The sequence below is a fragment of the Pinus tabuliformis genome, chromosome 4_2 (assembly GCF_031772625.1).
Source record: "Pinus tabuliformis cultivar Carrire ecotype Pingquan chromosome 4_2, CPIR1, whole genome shotgun sequence".
In the NCBI taxonomy this organism is placed as follows: Eukaryota; Viridiplantae; Streptophyta; class Pinopsida; order Pinales; family Pinaceae; genus Pinus; species Pinus tabuliformis.
In genome coordinates, this window is record NC_142304.1 from 1141697031 (window position 1) to 1141707792 (window position 10762).

The 10762-nt window shown below is 43.0% G+C and overlaps 1 protein-coding gene across 1 annotated transcript; it reads left to right on the top strand.

Annotated features, from left to right (window-relative positions):
• The first annotated feature begins 284 nt into the window (after window positions 1–284).
• LOC149173702 (uncharacterized) lies at window positions 285–5712 on the top strand. Its single transcript, XM_089426802.1, has 4 exons — window positions 285–1191; window positions 1495–2416; window positions 2507–2725; window positions 2811–5712. The coding sequence occupies exons 1-4, from the start codon at window positions 285–287 to the stop codon at window positions 5710–5712; spliced, it is 4950 nt and encodes a 1649-aa protein (XP_089282928.1).
• The last annotated feature ends 5050 nt before the right edge of the window (window positions 5713–10762 follow it).

Sequence of the window (10762 nt, forward strand, 5' to 3'; positions counted from 1 at the left end):
TGCAAACCAATAGCCAAAGAACGGCCACGAATAGAGCTACCTGGACACAAGATTGATGCGCGAATCGAGTTCATGAGGGATCACGCCATTATTGGGAAGTTTATAGGGTTCTGGCCGACAGAAAGAGCCTTATACGGGTGGATCGCAGCGAAATGGAAGCCCAAAGGAGACGTTACCCTGCAGCTAGGGCCGAAGGGTTTCTTCACAGCAATTTTTTACTGTATTGAGGACAAACTCAGGGTACTGGGAACAGGGCCCACTTCTTCAACTCAGCGGGCCTGTATATGAGAGACTGGATACCTAGATTCAACCCGGATAAGGAAGATCTCACCTGGGCGCCAGTCTGGATCAGAATGTATGGACTTCCAGATGAATATTGGGACGAGGACATTCTCAAGAACATAGGAAATGGACTAGGGGAGTACATCAGGACTGCAGAAGAAACCAAACTGCGCAGATTCATTTCCTATGCTCGCATCTGCGTCTTCATGCGCTTGAATGAAGCCTTACCAGAATCGGTAAGTCTCTCCCACCGTGACGAGGAGTGGATTCAACCCTTGGACTATGAGCATGTACCCTTCCGTTGCAGGAGATGCCACGCTCTTGGGCATCTTTTCCGTGACTGCCCCCTGAACACCAAAGCCACTTCTCCTGACCCTTCTGATTCCGCAACCCAGGACGGCTTCACCAAAGCCCCTAGCCGAAGGCGAGCGCACAAGAAACCCTCTAATGGGAATAAGCCCCAGCAATACAGCACCCATGGCCCAGCTTCTAAGAACAGTTTCGAAATCCTCGCTCAATCCTCTGATGAACACCCCCCGATCTCTGAGTCTAACCCTTCCCATCCCTCTTCCTCCTCCCCTCCCCCCCCCTCAGCCTCCCCCTCCAAACGCCAAACCCCCATAATCTTCAATGATTCCCCCTCAGGAGAACTGAAAGAATCGACAGAGAAAGACAAGGACATGGAAGTCGATGGAAAGCTAGACCCTCCTTCTAGCTCAGAGATTAATGTGGAAGGAAGCAGTCAAGTGCAACAGATGGAAGAAGAACCAGAAAGCATAGATCTGCATGGCCTAGACATTCTGGAACTAGAGCTCGCATGCAAAAAGAAAGCATATGACAGCATATCCGAAACCCAACTCAGCAAGCTGGAAGTAGTCATTTTGAGGGCATATCAGCAGCAGCAACTAGGTATTCAACCAGGAAGCTAGTGGGATGGAAGCCACCCCCCAAAAGAAACCAAAAAGAGAGGACGAAGAACAGATTTACAGAGAACGATCGAAATTGGGAAACTCCTGGTAGACTCAGGTAGATATACAAAATTGACAAAGTACTATAAACCCTCTGCAAATAGTTGAACCATGAAGCTTGTATCATGGAACTTAAGAGGGCTCAATAGCCCAGGGAAACTCAGAATGTTAAAAAACATGATTAAAATGGAAAAGCCGCAACTATGCTTTCTCCAGGAAACCAAATGCAACGGATCTACATTAGGTAGCATTCTCTCCAAAGCATGGCCAGGATGTCGTTCGGTAGCAGTAGATGCCTCTGGAGCTTCAGGAGGGCTGGCCATTGCATGGAATACTCAAGCGTTAAATCTCTCAGATTTCCATGCTTCTCATCATCTCATACAGGCAGCCTTCCACATTTTGGGCACGAATATCCATGGAAACCTATCAAATGTATATTTCCCGCAGGATACAGGAAGCAAAATTGCGCTTCTAGACACCATAGAGGCTTTGAACAACAACAGGAGGCACCCACTCTGGATCATCGGAGGGGATTTTAACATGATTACCAAGCTAGAGGAGAAGATCGGGGGGAGGAACAGATTGGAACAAGAAAACATCCATTTCAAGGACTTCATTCAAAACACTTCCCTCATAGACTTGCCTTTTTGCAATGGCACTTTCACATGGAGCAACCGCAGAGCGGGAAAACACCAAATCGCTTCCAAACTAGATCGCTTCCTTATCTCAGATAACGCGGTTCACCTTGGAGGAGATATCTCAGCTGCAATTCTTCCGCACACCGGCTCGGACCATTGGCCGATTGCCCTCCAATGGCAAAGACCAGGTGATTTGACCAGGAGGCCCTTCCGCTTCGAAGGATTCTGGCTCTCGCATCCCGAGTTTAAAGACTTTGTCAAAACTACATGGACCTCCTTTATCCCACCAGAAGGGTCTAAGATGTATAAATTCCAACAGAAGCTCAGGTTCCTAAAAAATCACCTAAAGCGCTGGAACAGGGAAACCTTTGGAGATATCTTTAGAGCGCAACAAGAACTAAATCGGGAACTGATGGATCTCCAACAAAGAGTAACCACAGAGGGACACACTGAAGTGACCTTGGAACAGGAACGACGTATCCACAGACAGCTTGAGGAAAGGCAGAAGCAGGAGGAAGTTTACTGGAGGCAAAAATCCAGAATTAGATGGTTGAAGGAGGGCGAACGAAATACCAAATTCTTCCACAGAACCACTATTCAAAGAAGAATGCACAACAGCATTCCGTTCATCCAAAAGCAAGGCGGGGTAAAAGTAGAAAAGCATGAGGAAATTGAGGAGGAATTTCTCAATCACTTCAATCAGGTCCTTCAAGAGCCGGAGGGAGACAGGCGACAGGCAATTGAAAGAATTACCAACAATGTGCCAAGGATCATTACGGAGGAACATAATGAGCTTCTCCTCCGCCCAATTCAGCCTCAGGAGGTGGACGAGGCAATGTCCCAGCTTAAGGAAGGAAAAGCCCCGGGACTGGACGGATTCACCACAACGTTCTTTCACACTTTCTGGGAGATGATAAAACAGGAAGTCTGGCAAATCTTTGAAGAATCGAGAGCTCTCCATTGGTTGCTTCCCTCTCTACTCCACCTTCATTGCCCTCATCCCCAAAGAGGAGGACTCAATTACTCCCGACAAATACAGGCCAATTGCACTTTGTAATGTCATTTACAAAGTAATATCCAAAGTTGTTGCCAACCGGTTGAAGCCCCTGTTACCTCTGCTCATATCACCGGAACAGTCGGGTTACATGGAAGGAAGACAGATCATGGACGGCATTCTCCTCACGCACGAGATAATACACACTCTCAAACAATCAAAACAGGCAGGTATGCTTCTCAAGCTGGATCTTTCTAAGGCTTTTGACAAACTCAGCTGGAATTACATTCAGCAAATGTTAAAGGCTTTTGGTTTCTGTACTATGTGGATCTGCTGGATCATGAGCTTAATTAATTCCACTCAATTCTCCATCCTTGTGAATGGGATCCCATCCCGCCCCTTCAAACCATCAAGAGGAATTAGGCAAGGGGACCCCCTATCCCCTTTCCTTTTTGTTCTCATGGCAGAAGGGCTTGGCTGTCACATTAAACATGCCCTCCAATCCCACCATCTCAAAGGCCTTTCAGTTCACAACACCCCTGCTACCTCTCATCAGCAGTTTGTTGATGACACCATGCTATTTGGATATCCCTCGGTCCAGGAAGCCGCATGCTTCAAATCCCTGCTCAATGACTTTGCTGAAGCTTCAGGCACTGATGTCAACTGTACCAAATCGCAGATCTTCTTCTTTCACACGCCTCCTCTTGTTAAAACGGCGGTTGCCCGAATCCTTGGCTTTCCCACAGCCTCCCTTCCCTCCAAATACCTCGGAGCCCCCCTCACTGCCTCAGCCATAAAGCACTCCTCATGGCGAACCCTCATTGAGAAGCTTGAATCTCGACTTAACCTTTGGACGCACAGATCTCTTAATCTGGCCAGTCGGGTAGTGCTCATTAAGTCTGTCCTTCAGGCAATGCCCCTGTATCTTTTCTCAATCCTTGCAGCGCCCAAATGGGTTTTAAAAAGAATCAGGAATCTTCAGCGCAGCTTCCTATGGGGCGGCTCGGCAACTAATCGTAAATGGGCTTTAGTCAAATGGCCCACAGTCTGTTTACCCAAAGACAAAGGGGGTATTGGTCTGAGAGACCCGGAGCACAGCAACTCCATCATGAGCGCCAAAATATGGTGGCACTGGATCACAAATCCAGAAAAACCTTGGGCAAGAATCTGGACAGCTAAATATGCTAATAACAGACCTCAGGAGGAGCTCATCCGGTTCACCCCCACGGAAAAAGGTTCGCTAATATGGAACGCGGCCAAACAGCACTTCCAGTTAATTCAGCAGCACAGTTTTTGGGAGGTCAGGGACGGCAAGACTGCAAGATTTTGGACAGATGCATGGAACCAGTTGCCAAAGCTCACCCACGTTCTTCATTCACCCCCGGATCTCGTTAGGCTGGAGCAGCAGCAAGAAAAGATCCATCACTATTGGGTGCAGGAAACAGAGCACGGATTCAGGAAATGGAAACAGGGTAATCAGCTAATTAACATCACAAACCTACAGGATATCGAGGAATTGGAGAAGGAGCTCGGAAAAAGAAGCATCAGACACGACGAAGGCAATGACATCCTAAGATGGGGATACCGACCAAAGGGTGCCTTTACTACTTCAGAGGCCTACAAGATAGTCTGCAACATCACTACCCCTTCTGATCCAATCTGGAGCAAAATATGGGGTCTTGGATCCTGGCCCAAAGTCTCTTACTTCCTATGGTTGGTTAGCCACAAAAGAATCCTCACCTGGGACAAACTAAGAAGAAGAAATTTTCATGGACCATCGATATGTCCCAATTGCAATCAAAATGAGGAAACGCTCCAACACCTCCTGGACACTTGCCCCCTAGCCAATCAGCTATGGGAAAAGGCTAGCTTCAGATGTCAAAAAAGATGCAGAACAGAGAACGACATAACCAACTCCTTAAGACAATGGCCGCAGAATCCTTATAAGAGCGAGCTACTCAACTGTCTGTGGAACATGCTCCCTGGACTCATCTTATGGGGTATATGGAAGGAAAGGAATAAACGTATATTCAAAAATCAGCGCTCTACGATCGAAGACATATGGACCAGACTCTGTGGGAACCTCAACGAGACGCTGCTGCTCCACTCCTGGACCCAGGAAGATCTTCCATCTCTAGACGTCGAGAAAGGCATTCTAAGCAACTGGCAAATGCTCCTACCTCATAATCTACACAAGATCAGCCCCTCCAAATGCAGCAGTACAATCAAAGGCACTTGGATCGCTCCCCCCAAGCATTCTTATAAGCTCAATTTTGATGGGGCCTCCAAAGGTAACCCTGGAATGGCAGGTTTTGGAGGTATTCTGAGGAATCACGAAGGCACCCCCCTGCAGATATACTTCGGATACTTGGGTTGGGACACCAACAACTCAGCTGAGCTTGAAGGTTTATGGCAAGGGCTCCTTCTCGCATGGAATCTCAATCTCCAACCCTTGATCGTGGAAGGAGACTCTCAGATTCTCATAAACATGGCCAAGCGCCTGCAGAATGGCTCACAAGCAAAAAAAATCGCAGATAGCTGGAGGCTCGCAGCCAGACTAGAAGCCATCGAACAAGCTCTCCGCAGCAACAGGGCCATCACCTTCAATCACACAAAAAGAGAGGGCAACAAGGTTGCAGACCTCTTAGCTAACATAGGAGCAGATAATGAACATACTCTCCTCACAGGAACCACGACTATTATACCAAATAATGCCCAGGCTCAGGACTTCGCTAGGCTGGTCCAAAGAGATGCTGCTTCCCCGGATGCGGGTGACACTATGGTTGAAGGCGAGGAGCCACATGGAAGCCATGTGCGGCCTCAAGCCTAAGACAAGCATTCAATGCGAACCGCCGCCAAGGAATATAAGCGTGGGTTCAGGTGCGATCATGGACGGCAATTCAATGCACTGTCCGGGGTTCAGGTGCGATTACAGAGTGCAGTTATGGCATGCAGAGTTCGAGGAAAAGATGAGGAGCTTAAGAATGGTGAGGGGGTGGATTGCAATGTGTTGGTTCGCGCTCAGAAACTGGAGTGTGGTCTATGGTTTAGGGAGTGTGCATCTGCTTGGTCTATGGTTCACGGAGCTACCGCTCACGCCACTCCTCTGTCAATTGACTGTTGTATCAAGTCTGAAAGGGAGGGTGGAGGGCGCTTCAATTTCCCCAATTCCTCCTATTCTGCTCTGTTCTTTCCCCCTGTTATTTGTGGAAAAATGGTCAGGCCTCGACAGCGCCTTCTCAGCCGTCGAGGCTCTAGCCGAGGTGGGTCTTCTCGTCCCTCAGATGCAACTCCCCAATCCCGCTGCTGTCGATGCCTTTGCCATCGAGTTGCAGAAGCCCATCCCATCCAATCGAGCCAATTCTTGGACTCTAGAAGTCCAGATCCGGACTCGGCACCTCTACCTGCGTTTGGCACTGCCGTCTTCTCTTTCAGCAACTCCCAGGAAAATTCTCGCATCAACGCCCATGTCTCGGTCCTTTTCCTTGAAGAACCGTAGGATGAGGGTGAGGAACACCCCAGCAAGAAGATGCACCAGGCAGGAAGCTCAAGGGATGTCGAGGGATCGCCAGAAGCTGCCCCAGAGCATGTTGTCAATCCACCTCCGACTTAGGCAGCGCCTTCTCCAACGGAGGACAAGAAAGAATCGGACCCTCTCCCTGAAGGATATGGCTGGTGCAGGATCATCGAGGAGGAGCCAGACGATTAGCCGTCCTTTCGCCCAGCATCTCTCACTCAGACGCTGCTCAGGTCCACCCATGATTTACTATGTTTGTTACAATGGCCTACTGTATGTTTTTGCTGTGTATGTATGGTTCGAAAGAAATCTTGTTGAATGCTTTTCGATGCCCCTGCGAGGGATCCTAATGAAGGTCTCTTTTTTCTTTTTTGAGCCCCTGTGCGGGTTGTCAATTTTTGCTCTGATAGCACCTCGGTGGTTTAAAGCCCCTGCGCGGGCGGTTTGTCTCAGTTGCGGTGCCCCTGCGTGGGTTGCTCTTTCTGATAACTTTCAGTCCAAAGTGCCATCCATGGCCTTTGGCAGTATGACTCAATGACTGTAAATGTTTTCCTGTTCATGTATATAATATAATAGCATAGTTTTAACGAGAAAAAAAAAATAACAATGAGGGAATAGTGGACTTCTATGGGGCACAACAATAAAAATAAGAGGGCTACACTAATAACAATGTGGAAATACACTAGTATTATAGGCACCTAACAAAAAATACATTAAATAATTAAATCCTAACCTAGGGAACTAACTCCTTTAGTAAACATTTAACCCTAGGTTGAATGCTCCTGCATCGATTAGACCCTTGTGGATCATTTAATGTAAGGGTTCCAAAAAGAAAGAAATAAATTGCTATCAAGGATCAGATTTACAAAAATATAAGACAATTGAAGAAGTTAGATGATCAAAGACTAAGAAAAAAGTGGGGAGTTGGTTCAAAATAAAAAAAGAACACTCACAAAATTGCAGAAGACAAAGTATGGAATGAACTAATCATGCTCATGTTGATTATGATTTTTTCGCTTTAGAATTGTGTCTTTATCTTTGTAACTACTTCATCATTAGGTATTTTTTCTCTTTGTTTTGACTAAATAAATATCTATTTTTAGAAATACGAAGTTTGGAATTTGTCGTTCAAGTTGGGTCCTACTTCATATATTCTAGATTTCCCTTTTTATAAATCATTTTCAAAAATAATTTGGTAGTAGGGCCAAAATTGGTCATGGTTGTTCTTTTAGTTTTATGATCTGATATCTATTGTTCTAACCCTAGAAATCACTCCCAACATGTTCTTCATTCTTCTAGTTTTCCACGGAGCTTCCGCCTACCCAAAATGGACATCAAGAACTCAAGTTATGGCCTCTAGAAGTTCATGACACCACCATTGTTGATCTACACGAAGTGACTTGGCCCACATAAATTTTGGCCTTTTGACTTATATATCCACTTTATCCATCTCACATGCATTGTAAGAGGGGATTTATAATGCTTTATAGAGAAAATGGTCTCTTCATATTATTTTTATATGAAGTAGAAAGATACATGGAACCTTGCGTAGCTTACACATAATGCATTTTTTTGTTAAATGATATGAGAAATATTAATTATGTAAAGGTGAGGTGTGGGAAATTGGAAAATAAGCTAACTGTGAAAATATTTAAATGTGGAATATAGTAAAAGGAATGTGTTGAGGAAAGGAATGTGCAGAAGAATATAAAGTGGAGTTTGACAATGCTTAAGTATGGAGTATAGTAAAAAGAATGTGTAGAATAAAGGGTTGTGCAGAAGAATATGAAGTGGGATAATTAAACAAAAAGTCTAGTGTTAACATCCTCGTGTTCAATATTCATATTATCTGCAAAATCAAGAAATGAAACCAAGTGGTCTTCTGCAGATGGCCCAGTTTCTCCATTGAATCTGGGCAAATGTTTCAAATACCCTTCAGGAAAATCATGAAGTTGGGCTACTGGTGGAAGTACTAATGTTGCATATCGAGCTATTACAATTGGCCTAAATCCAACCATTTGGTGTTGTAATGGAGCTGTTTGTTTTGGGGAGACAACTTTGCTTGAAGATGGTTGGGATGGAGGTTTAGGTTTCTTGAAAAACTAAGGATGGAAAACTAATTTATGAACTTCAGGTATGATTTTCTCTTGATCTTCAAAGGCTAGAGGATTGGTATAAATGCTAATTTCCTCTTCAGGCTTGGCAAAAATTGAAGGATGAGTATGTATGAGAGAGGAAATGAAATCAACTGGTTTCAATTCAGGAAATTGAAGCTCAGGATCTGCTTCAGTATCAGATGGTTCTGAATGGGAAGCAGGAAACTCAAAGGTCTCAAGTTGATGAACTAGCAATGTTCATTGAAAATCTAATCCTTTGGAAAATAGTTCTAAAACTTTTGCTGGCAGATCTGAAAATTCAGCAGGTATTGGAATTGATTGAAAAGGCTCAGTTTGTGAGGGTATCTCAGGTGGAAGAGAGGCAAAAATAGAAGTGGATGCTTCTAATCTACGTTTGATAGATGAAATTCTCACAAGTCTCTCTGGATCTAATAAAGGAGAGAAGAGCTCTGGATCTTAATGAGATCTAGTATGTTTGCTTGAAGCTAGATTTAACTAGTGAAGTCACCAGGTGAAATATTTTAGCATGCTGACCTCTTATTCACCATTAAGAGGTAAGTTTGATCATTGTCCCAGGGAAAAAATTCAAACTTCGTTCCCCGACAACGACACTAATTTGATGTTGTAACTTTGTAGACAGTTCTAGTATGGGGAACTGTGCCAAAGCATCTAAGCAAGGGTTTAATTGAATTAGATGACTAATGTTTTTAACCTTTAACACTTGTAAAATCTAAATATTTCTGAGAACCTCAAAGGGATTATTTTCATTCATAACAGAATAAATCTTTAAGTTGAGTTTGAAAGCAAAAATTAAGGAAATATATGATAATCAAATATCCATATTAAATATTTAATTAATCAAATACAGTTGATGTGTGCAGAAAAATTCTACAACCAAACAATATATGTTTCGGAGATGAAAGAAGGAAACAATTAAAAGATATAGAGGAACTAACTTAAACAAATTGTTTAGTTAATTAATCTCTTTAATGATTATAACTTTGCAGTGGGTTATCAGGGAGATTGATACTCAATCTATCCTTACCCTAACTCCTATGTTACCTTGAACATATGTAGAATTAAATTATGAAAAACATAATTGAATATACTGTAAAAACTCACATGGACACAAAAGTTGTTAAGAATGAAGCCATAATCCTTTGATTATCTTCAGAAATATTTCAGAGTATTACAATGGTGTCACTGGATCATCACAAGGGTTCAACCCTTCCTTCTTCGAATTACAAAATACTTATAGAGTGTAATTCAAAAATATCTAGATCTAAATAAAATTTATTACAAAATGGAATATTATCCAAAACTGATTTGGATATTACAAAAATAGAACATAAAAATAGCTTTTCTGAATTGATTTGAGTAATCAGCACACAATTCGAGGGTGTTTTTTGATGATTGTTGCTTGAAACTGAATTTTCTGCTTTCTACCCCTGTTATCTTGCTTTCTGCTCCTTCTTTCTCTACAACTGGTTACTGAATTTTTGCATTTTGTTTCACTCGATGAGTTCAAGTAATTTATCCCATCTTTTATCATCTGGGATAGAAAAATTTGTTACTTTTCTATATGCCTCATCGACTTTTGTGTATTTCTCAAAGTTTGGCCTAGTAATAAACAAATGTTGAACTTCATGTTGAATAAAAAGATCATATTCTAGGCCTTCAAGGAATGCTTTACCACTAATTATCCCTTTGACTTTGGAAAACTTGGTTCTATCTGTTGCTATCTCGTGCAACCTGTGCTGGTAATTCTCTAGTGGAATCAATTGGCCACTAGAATCTCGTAGATATGGAAGTACTTTTTGGTGTAAATCATTAAACTTTTTGTGAAACTTTTACCTGTGCTTCTAAGTTTTGACATTTATTTTCTAGCTGTAACATCAAGTTTCTTTCTGTCAAAACCCTTCATACTTCTAGGACTCTATTAGTACTATCTTCAATTCCAAATCCCTCGAGTTCTTCTTTTGTTTTAGAGTTTAGCACTTTGATTATTCTGGTAGCTTCCCTTGGCTTGTGATCTAAATCTTCTTTCACATCTGTAATGGTTTTTGACCTCTACACTAGCTCTTCCTGTTAAAAAATGATTTCAATAGGTGTCCAAAGTTCAGTCGTGGTTGAATTTATATTAATCCATATTTTTTCTTTTGCTTCAAATAATGTTTGTGCAATCAATGATTCATTTTCATATTTTTCTAGTTTCTTGGTTAATCTAAAGTTTTTTTGTACTTTGG

Coding starts and splice junctions, on each gene's coding strand:
- LOC149173702 (XM_089426802.1), top strand. CDS start 285: ATGAGAGACTGGATACCTAGATTCAACCCGGATAAGGAAGATCTCACC. Junction 1,192..1,494: donor ATATCAGCAGCAGCAACTAG/GTATTCAACCAG, acceptor GATCTACATTAG/GTAGCATTCTCTCCAAAGCA. Junction 2,417..2,506: donor CAGGAGGAAGTTTACTGGAG/GCAAAAATCCAG, acceptor AATGCACAACAG/CATTCCGTTCATCCAAAAGC.